Source organism: Pituophis catenifer, unplaced genomic scaffold (assembly GCF_029215685.1).
Source record: "Pituophis catenifer annectens isolate HBS135680 unplaced genomic scaffold, rPitCat1.0.hap2 SCAF_1, whole genome shotgun sequence".
NCBI classification, from domain to species: domain Eukaryota; kingdom Metazoa; phylum Chordata; class Lepidosauria; order Squamata; family Colubridae; genus Pituophis; species Pituophis catenifer.
Genome location: NW_027256881.1, coordinates 222,020,978 through 222,034,718, shown reverse-complemented (window position 1 = coordinate 222,034,718; position 13,741 = coordinate 222,020,978). Strand labels below are relative to the sequence as shown.

At 36.9% G+C, this 13,741-nt stretch overlaps 2 protein-coding genes across 5 annotated transcripts in view; one reads left to right on the top strand and one right to left on the bottom strand.

Moving 5' to 3' along the window:
- OSBPL11 (oxysterol binding protein like 11) overlaps positions 1-13,741 on the bottom strand; it is a 59,802-nt gene that overhangs the window by 19,172 nt on the left and 26,889 nt on the right. For 3 of the 4 annotated variants that reach the window (XM_070949117.1, XM_070949230.1, XM_070949167.1), the window contains 4 exons: positions 11,253-11,432; positions 8,792-8,993; positions 3,266-3,411; positions 348-488 (listed from right to left, as the gene is read on the bottom strand). In XM_070949117.1, the coding sequence (XP_070805218.1) occupies positions 348-488; positions 3,266-3,411; positions 8,792-8,993; positions 11,253-11,432 (669 nt within the window). The remainder of the gene's footprint in view (positions 1-347; positions 489-3,265; positions 3,412-8,791; positions 8,994-11,252; positions 11,433-13,741) is intronic. The other variant, XM_070949310.1, reaches the window with a different exon arrangement.
- On the top strand, positions 5,489-5,794 carry LOC139320899 (small ribosomal subunit protein eS27-like). The gene has a single exon (XM_070949437.1). It carries the CDS (start codon positions 5,489-5,491, stop codon positions 5,726-5,728), a length of 240 nt encoding a protein of 79 aa, XP_070805538.1. The 3' UTR covers positions 5,729-5,794.

Here is a 13,741-nt window from a genome sequence, read left to right as displayed (position 1 = left end):
GCATCTCATCAATTAGGAGGTACTTGCAATGTACTGACATACAAAAAGGATACAAGCAATATGCAACAGTGTGAATTATACAGTTACACCATGAACATGTCTTAAAAACTCACAAACCACAATAAGTTTCGAAAGTAGAGCAAGCAGCTCGTTTCAGATCCCTTAATGGGCAAATCCTAAACATCACATTTGAGATAATGATTTTAATATCATGGTTGAATCCCAAGCCGGTTCTCTGAACTAACTCTAACATGACATAGCTAAGACGAACTCCAGTTTATAGGAGTGCATTTCTCTTAATACAGGACTGCATTTCTTTTAATACAGATCAATATTTAGTAACTTACTCTTGTTAAGTCCATGCCAAGTTTGAGTTGAGAAAGAAGGTGCAAGATAACACTGCGCTGTTCTTCCACAGCTCCAAGGTCATCCTCTTTATTCTCACATGTGTCTTCCAACTCATCTTCTGGATTTATTTCTTCTGGTTCCTGGGATAAATTTCAAAAAAAAACATAAGGTATTTAAAACACTTTAGTATTCCAAACTTTTTTGTTGCCCTAACTCAGTACAGGCAACTTCTTAAATCCTACAAACAATGTTTCTTTACTTAAACAACAAATGATATCAAGCTCCATATGTATACATTCTCCTTCTTTTAGCCTACCTACAGATGAGGCTATAGACTATAATGTCCTATAATGGTTTGGGTTTTTTTTTTAGTACTGGCAATGCAACTAGCTCACATATTTAATTATGTTACAATGTGGAATTTGCATCAAATAATCTTTGCAGCAAACAATAATTAAATCTCTTCTGCACATAAACCCATAGAAGAAAGCTGCCTATTTTTATCTAGATGTCATGCCTTCCAGAGGGAGCTGTTGCTGTAGGTAAAGTATGACTTTCTATTTCTTTTCCCTGATCTTCTCTTTACATTCTCCCAACAAGCACACACATGTCTAGATTCTATCACTTTACCACTCTACCGGGTTATCAGAATTTTTTCCACAATTCAAGCTCATTATTTATTCCGTTCTGTTTATAACATGTGGCTTGGTTTCACTTCTCCAGACAAATATGTCGTTTCCTAAGGCTATAGTCCATGTGCAGATGTCTTGAATACTTTTATTACTGCAATAGCTATCCAGATCCTTCTCAGCCATCTGAAGCCGAGAGCTGGCAATTATTACAGCCTGGCTAAAGAGAACTTCCCAAATCACAAGACTACACCTGATTTACTTTGGCCATGTCATGCGTGCCACTTCATCAGAGAAGTCAGCAATGCTAAGAATGGGTAGTGGAACAAGAAGGAGGGGCAAGCAAAGAACATACTGGCTTGATAACGTCAAAGCTGATACAAAGGTAAACATCCAATAACTGAAAGAAGCTGTGCTTGACAGGGTAGCACAGAGATCACTTGCCTATAAAGTCGCCAGGAGTCGGACATGACTGAATCGTTAAAACAACATAATAGCACTTCTGGAGATTTTGTCCTCATAAACTAAGTGCAAAGAAGAATATATAGCCACTTGTTGCCTTTCCATGGAACAGAATTATGATGGATGGTAATCACAACCACCCCATCTTTGCCAAGAGAAGAAAGCAGAAATGGAGCAACTAAGTAGGCTGAAAGACATGCTCTGCTTCTTAGTTATTTCTGTACTCTAGCAACCATCTTACGTGGGATAAAAAGGAGAAATAATAGCCAGAGGAGTAGCCTGAAGAGAAGAAAGCTACAAGCAACTAACAGCAGCTACAAAACTAATAGTTTAGTTTAATTTATTCATACTTATATGCCGCCCTTCTCCTAAAGGACTCAGGGCGGCTCACAAAGATAAAACAACGGAACAATAAAATTAATACTAAAATAATCCAATTAAAATCCCCAAGAAGTTAAAACTAAGACTCCCAGCAGATCAGGCAATTTGTTGGAAAAGCCATGTCTTCAGGTCACCGCGGAAAGAGCAGAGATCGGGGGGCCGTCCGGAGCTCAGTGGGTAACCCATTTCAGAGGGTCGGTGCGCCCACAGAGAACGCCCTCATCCTGGGCGCCATCAGCCGACATTGTCTGGCCGATGGCACCCGGAGGAGGGCAATCCTATGTGAACGCACTGGGCGGTGGGAGGCCGGTAGGAGGTGATCCTGCAAGTACCCCGTGCCCGTGCCATGGAGGGCTTTATAGGTAATACAATAAATCCTCTACTTTTATCCTCCCAAAATAATTTATCTAACTTTTATTATTTACTTACAGTATACTTTTACTCGCCCTTCTCTTTGAAATGTTTACTACACACTATATTATGATCTGAAGCTGCATTCTCAGCTCTGTTATGCTCATAAGTTAGGAATGTTTGGGTGTGGATAATTCTCCTTCACTGAAGGAGAAGTTGGGCATTTAAGTCTTTTCCAGTGCAGCTCTTCTAGGTGGTTGCAAATGCTACGAGCAAGAAGGGCCACAGACAGTGACCATTTCCTGGATTATATTATATCACAAGCAGAAACAAGCAAAAATGAGAAAAAAGATATATAAACAGCAGCTATTAAAATGGAAACAGCCTCCCTTCAAGTGCTGGCATTTGTTGAGTACTACCCGAGCAAGATCATCAATATCTACTATGCCTGTTTGTCTATTAAGAGCTCCACTGATGTATGTCTAGCGATAGAGAAAGGAAGGAATAATAAATTCCCTTGCTATATAAAGTTTACTCATAGGGACGCTTCTGAAAACAATTCCTGCAATAAACAGCCATGCCAAAAAAGTTTATATCCATCTATATATACAGTAGTTGCCTCAATAACCTAGCATTTTAGAACAACCTAGTATTTTAGGACATCCTTTCCATTTGCCTTTAATAAAAATGTAGTGATGGAATGTGATCTCCCAAGCTCATTAATATTACAAAATATCCCTTTATCTAGGTCAAGCAAAGCAAATTACTGTTAAATTCCTCTGGAAGTTCTTGATTTGCATTCCTTGAAAGTTTTCAGGTTTAGCCCACATATTACTTTAAAAGAATACATAGCTACATAAATTAAAGTTTCACTAATGTTCAGTTGTCCCAATATTCAGCAACATTTATTGCTTAAAAGAACAGCAAAAAGTAAGAAACAATACTTATTTTAAGTTTAAACTCTACTCACACAGAGTCTGTTCTTTTCTTGATATTTCTAACCCTAGTTGAATATTCCAAGAGCGGTCCTTTTCTTTAAAAACAAAACAGGAAAAAACAAAACCACCATGCAGAGCTAAGGTTTTAAAGCTTACCCTGGTTAGCTGATCAGATTCAGAACTGGACTGTTCCTGTCTGACTGATTCTGGCTTCGTTTGATCTGCAGGGAAATTCTGATCAGCTCCATTTTTGAAGTGATTTGGCAAAGAAATCTTTGGTTCCAACCAGCTGATTGTTGTTCCTGAAGGAAAAGAGACCTTACGGTGAAATTTGCTCATATTTGAGGAATCGAAGCTTTTCCTAAAATTGCTTCTGCCATTCAAAAGTGTCACGCCCTCTCTTCCAAAACACTGGAGGCAACTAAAACTTGCTGTGCAGCAATGAGAAAACAGGTGGATGCAAAATAACACCACCTTCTCATTCTCTTCTCATTAGAATGAGGCTTATGACTGGGCAATGATGACACAGAACGTGTTCCCGACTAGAAGGAGATGGGGTTATGAAAGATGTAATCAGACACTAGATGAAGAACCCAGTAAGACTAGATTGTTATATAATATCGTTAAGACAGGTTGCTGAATCAACATTGTAGGCATGTAATTAAAACAGGGAGAAGGAAATATAACCAAAATTGAACAATGCAAGTTTAAGTCAAAAAGAATGTCACCATGGCCTGCTCTGTTATATAAATTACAGTTGCTTGAAAATTTAAAAAAAAACTATGTAATGATGCTGGTATCTCCAATTACCTCTCCACCCCCAGTCAGTCTTCCTGAATGGATACATTTCCTTATCAATAATGAAAATGTTCCATTCTGTTCTCAAACGATAGTGTTTACATAAACTAATAAAGTCCTGTTAAAAAGAAGCATATAGATAATAAAGAAACATCTGGGTTCAGACACTACTGACACCCTGTTGCATCAGCTTATTTACTAAAAAAAATGCACTTAATAGTGTACTTATCTGGATAGATTGAACATATTTTATGTACAGTACTTAAACTTCAAGCCAACTGCAGTGAAGTCTCTCAGGAGTTCTAATTATTGGAGAAGTGTGTATGTCCTACTTTGCATATAAATCCCTACACTTATCACTTTGCATAATAATCTCATTTCTATATGGTGGGCATTGTTTTAATCCCTATATTTTTAAATAGGCATATTAAAAACTTCTAAAGCATAGAAAACAGACACAAATTCAAGTGCATTAAGTTATATAAATTAAATGTGTTCTTGAAAAAGGAACATCTTCCAAGAACTGGGATCCAAAGACCATCCCAGACTAATTATGACCTGGTTTACAGACTGCATTAAGTCATGGTTGGCTTAAGCACTATTAACTGAATATGCCATGATGGCCGGTTTGCATAATGGACTTTATTATATGACTTAATGCCAGACAGGTAACATATCCTTACCCACTTAGAGGAAAAAGCAAAATCATTTATAAATAAGCTACTCATGCTTTGATATTCTAGTCCCAACAAGTACAAAACTATATAAGCAAAGCTTTATATTACCCCATTCTAGTTCTTGAAGGACACATTTTTAAAGCATTTATTTGTCTTAAATACCACTATACTATATATTGATTTCCAGCAATGTGTAAAACCCCACAACAATAATACAGAAATATTCCTTAAAATTATCAAAGCCTTTCATCACTCTGCTAAACAAATAATTCCCTCAAACTGTCAAACTATTCACTAAGGCTGCATTACTATTACTATTAGTCTTCTCACCATTCCTATCACCCGTCTCCTCCTACTTATGACTGCATGACTGTAACTTTGTTGCTTGTATCCTTAGAATTTATATTGATATTGTTTCCTGATTGCTTATTTGTACTTTATGACTATCATTGTGTTGTACCTTATGATTCTTCACGAATGTACCTTGCGTTTTTATGTACACTGAGAGCATATGCACCAAAGACAAATTCCTTGTTTGTCCAATCACACTTGGCCAATAAAGAATTCTATTCTATTCTATTCTATTCTATTCTATTCTATTCTATTCTATTCTATTCTATTCTATTCTATTCTATTCTATTCTATTCTATTCTATTCTATTCTATTCTATTCTATTCATAAATTATTAAAATCAAAGATAAGAATACTAATAGGTACACTGAATGTATTTCTGAATAGCTCAGTTTTTAAGGATTTTCGAACAAGGACACTCTAAGAATTTCCAGTGGATGACTGTTTTTATAGGATAGGCATCCATGCAGAGAAACAGAATGATTTTGCTTTCTCCTGGATCTTATGCTGATCTACAGGAAGGCTTTTTGTCCACAGATGCCTCCACGCAAACATGCCGCTCGCGAAAGACCTCCTGCACCCCTCCCCCGAAGAGAAGCGGAAGCACAAGAAGAAGCGCCTGCTGCAGAGCCCCAACTCCTACTTCATGGATGTCAAGTGCCCAGGTTGCTACAAAATCACCAATGTTTTCAATCACGCCCAGACAGTTGTGTTGTGTGTCAGCTGCTCGACTGTGCTGTGCCAGCCCACTGGTGGAAAGGCGAGGTTGACAGAAGGGTGCTCTTTCTGGTGAAAGCAACATTAAACAGTGGACACTTGGCACAGGATGGGTTTGGGAACTATGGGAACAATTGCCGGTTGCGACCCTGACTTTCTCTGGGGAACCGATGGAAGTATATTATGCAGTGGATTTGGGGAACATATAGTTATTTTTGAGGGCTTGAGTTGCTACCAATGATGGCTATTGGATAAGCCGAAAAAATGCTTTTAAAAGTAAAAAAAAAAAAAAGTCTCTGATGATTGTGCGGCTCAGCTGAGATTGTCAGAGGCTTTTAAAAGCATTTTTTCTACAACCTCTTCAGCTGAAGAGGTTGTAGAAAAAATGCTTTTAAAAGTCTCTCACGATCCCAGCTGAGTTGCCTGATTATCAGAGGCTTTTAAAAGCATTTTTTTCTGCAACCTCTTCGGCCGAAGAGGTTGTAGAAAAAATGCTTTAAAAAAAAAAGAAAAAGTTGGCTACGCCCACCCAGTTACATTACCCCCACCACCAAGCCACGCTTACAGAACCGGTAGTAACAAATTTTAGATTTCACCCCTGCCACAGCCCCAAATTTTGGACATACAGTGGCTCTCGCTCACCTAGTGGGCAGAAGCATTACAGACCAACTAACTGCCGGTTCTGAGTAATTTTCAAGGGTAGCCATGCTTAAGAGTGAATTTCAGCAATCTAATCCAGAGGCACCAAATGTTGCCAAATGATGTAACTGACATATTAGCCAAGGATTCCTAGCTACAGCTTCTACCTATCTGTCTAGCAATAATAGTGAACCTATGAGGCCTCCCAAGTTGTAGACTAGTCCTTCAGTAGAACTGCTACTCTTCCCCAGTTACCACTGGAATGGAGTGCCAAATGGTTTAAGGGTAAATAGAAACTCAAGCCTTGCTGGGATTAAACTTTTCCCATCCAAATCCTAACAGTCCCAGGGACTGAACAAAGACCTCCACTTCATTACTGATTTAGCTGGGAGTGTCAAAATATATTTGGGTATCATCAGTGCAACTAAGATCAACTCATCCCACACTGATAGCTTCCTGTAAACATTAAGCAGCAAAGGGGTGAGAGAAGAACTCTGTAGTATCCTGCACTGGAGCAACCAGTGGGAGCAGAAGATCATTTTTCCTGGACTACTGCTGATTAAACCATCATTCAGGAAGAAACAGAAGCAGAGCTCCAGTGCAGGTACTCCTGAGGAATATCATGATTGATGAAATCAGAAATCATAGTAAATCTCTAAGAGGACCAGGAAGGGCCCTTATCCAGATTGTCCACCGGTGCTATCATTGGGATTGTTGTCCTATACTCAGGTTTGAACCTTGACTGAAAAGATCATGATAATTCTTCTCCCACGGTGCCATAGAGCAAGGTGCAGATACTAAGGATCAGTGGTGAAATCTAAAATTTGTTACTACCGGTTCTGTGGGCGTGGCTTGGTGGTGGTGGGTAATGTGACTGGGTGGGCGTGGCCAATTTTTTTTTTACTTTTAAAACCATTTTTTATATGTAAAACGATGTAAAAAAATGCTTTCAAAAGGCTCTGACGATCCCAGCTGAGTTGCCTGATCGTCAGAGGGTTTTTAAAAAGCCCTCTGCCATCAGGCAACTCAGCTGGGATCGTCAGAGGCATTTAAAAGAAAAAAAGCCTCTTATGGTCACGCGGCTCAGCTGGGCATGGGGGGCGGATTTTTGCTACCGGTTCTCCGAACTGCCCGCCACCATCGCTACCTACTCGCCCGAGCTGGTCCAAACCAGGAGCATTTCACCCCTGCTAAGGATGAAATCATACTTATTGTGCTACAACGACTTCAGAGATAGACATGTCAACAATTATACATAAGGAAGTATTACACCATTCCCCACTAGAGGGCAGTGGGTGGACTTCAAGTAAAGGCTGCAGTTTTGAAACAATACATCATGTATTCTGTATTATCTCTTTACACAGCCTTTCCACTCAATGATGCAGAATTCAGGATTTTATCCTCTGGAAGTCAACTTTGGAATCAGAAATTCAATTCATGGATCAAAAATATTACAGGATTCTGAACAAAACTGTGTAACTGAATTATGAGTCATTGGCCCCGCAGCCTTTTGTATAAGCCTATTAGAAAACCAAATGTCAGCAGAGAGAGTGGATAATTTCTAAGTTACCAAATCCTAGTGAACTGCTAAAGCATGTCTTGTCCTTGTTTGACAGGCTTTACTTGAGGAAACAGCAATTTTAGCAATTGAAAATTTGCTTCTATGAAGAGTGCTTTATCCAATCAATGGCTTTAATGGGTCTACTAAATAAATTCTGCTTCAGCAATTTTTCCCCATTCATTTAAAATATGTTTGCGTATATGGTAATTCTAGTGTGATCTGACATGATTTAATGTGATCTGTCTTTAGGAATAGGCAGTGTATGCAAAACTTCGACCATAAAGTCAGAGACAAATTACAGAACAGAGATAAAAAGATTACAGCTATTACAGTTCTAGCAAATAACTGCTTAAGCAATTAATTTAAGGCGTGCATTTTTTTGTTTTATCAGTACTGCTCTCTATAAATACTGTCTGAAACTTCTCTCCAAATATAAGTCCAAATGACACTGAGAGTAAATTCCCACAATGAATCCACCTTCTGAAGAGGAATACACCAGAGATTGCTTAGAGCAGGGGTGTCAAACTCGATTTTATTGAGGGCCGCATCAGCGTTTTGTTTGACGTCAGGGAGCGGTGGAGGCGTGGCTGGGATGGGCGTTGCCAGCTCGACGTCACTTGTGTCGGGGGCACCTGTGGTGGCCCTAATGCTCTACCAGAGAAAACAGGCTCCCGAGCTCCGTTTTAGGCTGTGACGGCCTCCTGCAACTCTCTGCCAGCAAAAACAGAGCTCGGGAGGGCCACAGACAGCCCTCCTAGCTCCGTTTTTGCTGGCAGAGGTACTGCGGGCAGGTCCTTTGCTATTTCCAGGACAGCCCTGCGGGCCAGATCTAAGTACCTTGCAGGCCAGATTCAGCCCCCGGGCCTTTGAGTTTGACATAAAATGCACAACTTCTGTTTTTAACCTTTTTATTCAAACAGAGCAAAGATAATAACTCACCAGTAGATAAGGATCCCTTTTGTTGTGATGCATGCTGCAGCTGGAGAATGTGAAAACAATCATTTAAACAATTCATTGTTGCCATGGAGGTTGCCTTGAGCATCAGTAGGTCTTGGTCTAAGGAGGAAAGATGACCGGAGGCAGGAAGGCATTCAATACTTCTTACCAAATCTCTCTGCTGTCCTTCAGCTTGAGACATCTTCTGCAGTTAATCAAGGCACAAAGGTTTTACAATGTCATTAACATGGAAAACTTTTTTTTAAAACTTAAAACACGTCCATGGTCAAAATGGTATTTTGTGAAAACAGCATTCCTTATAGTTTAGTCAAACCTGACTGTTCCTTACAAGGGTTGTAAAAATTTGTAATTTACTCTCTAGCAAAGAAACAGGTGTCACTATAATAACTGACAACTTATTAACTAGTCTTCATACTTATGAATAAGAAATGATAGTAAAGAGAAGAATCAGTTAAAGGTTTTTTTAAAATCCAAAACCATTCAATTTCTTAGCCTCAGTAATCAGCACCCAAGTTCTCTGCTTCTCAGTATAATATACTTCCTTGGTCTTTGATTCTTACCTAAGATTTCAAAGTTCTAACAAGTTCTCAGATTTTATACTGGATATTGTATATAAATTAATTATAATTGTCTTATATTTTGCATTTAAATCTATTTCCCATTTCAAAGGATGGAATTTTCTGAAAATGTGATAGGAGAGATAAATTCATCCAAGTGGAAAAAATAACAATTTAAAGAAGTAAGGGCATCTAGTATTTTGTTACATAGTCAAAATCCAGCACAAGTACTTTATGTATTACTTCAATATTATATATGTATGAATATTATACTATCTCTTGCATCTGAGAAACCAAGGATTGGAATCAACTCCAAACCAATAAAAGAAGCAGGACTCCAACACAACCTATTAGAAATGCTAATGCCAACATTTTTTTCCAGAACTCAAGATTGTTGTTTTCCCACTCTTATATCCAGGCACCATATATGCATATTCTCATTAGTTTGTCTTCAACTTTCTAAGAGTTCTCAAACACGATTCTTAAAGTTTGCCTTCATTGCAGAGCTATAAGAAAAAGTAAAGGAATAATGTTCTACATTTGGTAACCTCCAATATTTAGACTTTTTCACTGGATTTTAAAGTATTTGAATACAAAAGAATCCATTGAACGTTTCTGGCTGCGTTTGATATTAGCTTTCATGCAAAATAGAAGATTTTGTGTTCTCTTACACCCGGTTTACATGCTCAAATTTTTCTCCCCTACTTAAAGTCTTTTACAACGTCAAATAAGTTCATTTTCCATCCATGCTGAATCAAATATTAATCCAGTCAGCTTTCCATCAGTATTTGGATTCTGCTTCTAATTCTACTCTAGTGCATTAAGGAATGGCAGCATTTAGCAATGTTGAGATGTAAAGGCATACATAGATCATGCTGAAAGAGAATGGAGGATGAGATGTATAGAAGGATAATGAGAAAAGTCAGTGGGCCAAAGAAGAGAAAAAGAAATGAGTAGATGAGGTCAACTGGGCATTCTTTGGATCCTAGCTATGCCTAAGAAATCAAGAAACATAGTGACTACACTGTACCTGACTTTCACCCATTGTTAACTAACATCTATAATGAAAAAGGAAAACTGAAATGCAGGGTTGCAGAATTCTCACAACTTTAGTTTTTAATTTGCATACAGCCCTGTCCAAAATTACATGCATTTAATGTTTTATACAGCAATCCTTTGTTCTCACAAATCAAGATTTGTTTTAATGCAACAACAAATAAACATTAGAAACACTCTTTTACAAACTGCTCTAGTCAGTTACAACAGTATCTCAAGATATGATGAAAAGCAACATCTAACTGATGTAAGCTGATGTACAAGATATACAAAATAGTTAGTAGGTCATTCAAGCCTGTGCTACAGATTTTTGCCAAGTCACTAGTTCAAATGTTTTACTAACAGTATCATTTTAGAAAAAAATATTACAAGAAAGTAGCTTCTAAATAAGCCTAAGCAAATAGTAGGCAAAATATTCCTTGATATATTTTCAACAATCAACCATGTTGCTGGAAGCTGGGCTGCATATAAATTTATTAGTAACAGAACTAGCAAAGGAATGTCATAGATATAGAGAGAAATGTGTACTTTTTTTAACATGCAACTACAGTGCGCAAATAGAAATATTCAGCTTAAGGGGACGTGTTGTATCTGTGCATCCTGTGATATTCCAATCTGAATTAGAACTATGAGAATGTGTTTTTTCTTAAAATATCAGTGCATATTATATAGAGAAGTGCAAGCCTCAATAAGTTCTCAAAACTGATAGGGTCCCAGTGTTTTTCCATGAAAATAATCGTGATTTTTTAAGAAGGCACAGGTTCACATTCACCTTCTAAAGGCAAACCATTCTTCCAAGGGAATCAAGAAAAACAAGGATCCATACCAACCTCTCGTACATCGATTAAATGATCTGGCTGCAGAATTGGAATTCTCTTCCCAGCTGGCAACTTGTGATGGCCAACACTGAAAAAGGAAGATGCATTTTGGCTGGGTCTTCTCTGCAGACCAGGAGAGCCACTTCCTTGAGAGGCGAGAGAGAAGCTGCGAGATTTCAGAGGAGGATTGTTCTGGTGAACAAACATATGTATTAGGAAATCTTTGAAAACTAATTGTTTAAATGTCCATCCTTCTAACTTGCCCATTTTATTGAAGTACTTAAATATTCCCTTATTAAACTGCTTCTAAATTCTTGATAATATATTCTAATGCAATTATTAATACAACTAGGAGCATGTATTAAATATTTTGGGGGAGGGGCTATGACCCCAGGCCCAGCATGGAAGACAATGTACTGTATTACAGTATGGTTGTTAGGTGTTTGTATTTCACTTTTCATATAGTAAAATCTGATTAATTCTAGAAAAGCTCTACAATGAAGCAGAGGGCAGGAGATACTGTTCTTTTTGCAGAAATTCAATTGTTTTTTAGCACTCAAGGTTGCAAGACATACTTGGAAAATTCTTAACCATAACTTGAAGTTCTATCTCTCTTTATGTGAAAAACTGATAGTCTGAGATAACTGAATATAAAAGTGGCTGTTGTTTTGTTTTAATACTTGTCCAAAAAAATTAACATTCTAGTGCAGCATATTATTATTTAATTAACCTGATCCTGTGTAAAAACACTCGGGGTGATCTAAATATATTCAGTTAAAGCGTTTTTTATTTCTCAGTTTAGCTCAGATGTTTTAGCTATTTTTGAAATTCCCAATTATTTGATTGTTGGAAGGTATCTTAGATGAATTTAAACTCACAGTTAATTTGCAAGAATTTTGAAATCAGAATTAGAATACCCTATTAAGATAAATAAAATTTAAAACTTTAAATGTTTAAAAGAATGTAAAATGAATTTGTTATGTTAAGAATAGATTAATTCATCAAAATATTTTTGTTTAATCTCAGCATATATTAACCATTATAAATCTTTTTATCCTGAAACTAACAAATTTGAAGATATTTTATACATATTAAGCCTACAGTTAATATACTATTTTTATCATTGTTAATATTATTTGGAGAAGACAAGTAAAGTCTAAAAATGATAATACAATGTTGAACTATATACCCAAAACATGGAATTTTATAAATTTATGAAGAATTTGGGACATCAAGCTTATGGAGCAGCTAAAAAGAAAAATTTGGATGTTTGCAAAGGAATAAACTCTAGACTTTAAATATTGGACTAAAGTAATACATTCACTCTCAGCTTTGAATTAACAAAATAAAAAGACTAATCAGTATGATTCTATGAACAAGATTTAGTTATCTGCTTAAAATGGATTAGCTTTTATTTATTAATAGTAAATATTTTTAGGTTATTGCCTTTGTTTTGCTGTTCCTTTTTCATACTTTTGTTTTTATTTTGCACTTTGTCTTTTTTGCACATTATGGCAGTGCAAAAAATGAAAATAAAAACATAAACATGTGGAACGGGGGAAGCTTCTTCTATAGACTGAATCTGCCTCAGTAATTTTATTTTGGCAAAGATATAACACTATGTCAAAACAAGTATTCTTTTCCAGATGGCTGGCTAATGATAATGCTTACAGCTTAAAGCCAGATTCCACTGTTTATGAGCAACTGAAAGAGGACATGACAAGCTTAATTTTGCAACCGAGAAAACTGGTTTATCAGTCATGCTGCAGCAACACATTTAGGAACTGCAAGATACAGAGAATTCATTTTATTCGATGAATCACTTAATAGAACTCCTCAAAATGTTACAAAACTCCATTTGAGATTTACTGAGCTATCCCAGTGACAACCACTTGCACACATGCCGGCTGCTGACTCACAACGATTGCACGATTAACTGAGCATTAACCAGGATAGTCAATACTATCAGATAAATAGTCAGATAAATATTATCCACCTTTTCATTTCTGCAAGAGCAAACACATTCATAACCCATGTTCATTATGAAACAAGTCATACTGCATTCAGTATACTTTACTCCCAGATATTAACACAGGATTGCGGCTTTTAATTTTACCAAGTGAAAACAGATCCAAGATTTCCCAACTGCTCCAAGAGACAATTATACATCAAATAAGTTAAAACAATTAGAAAATTACAGAGGCTCATATAAATTGATCAGACTAATAAGCCAATTAATAAAAGGACTTCTGGGGGTGTATATAGTTGCTTTGATCCTCTCTTTGGACAAGCCGTAAACAACACAGAAAATCTTTCAAAACATGACTTTCATCAATGTTTCATCTAAACTTCAAATAATAATTTAATATTTATTGCTTGTTTAAATCCAAGGACTATAATTTCCTGTGACTCCTTGGATTGTTTTCAGTTCCTATAAAGATAAAAGTAACTATGTGCACATATAGGATTTTTTTTAATGAGATTGTTTATCAAAAATAACT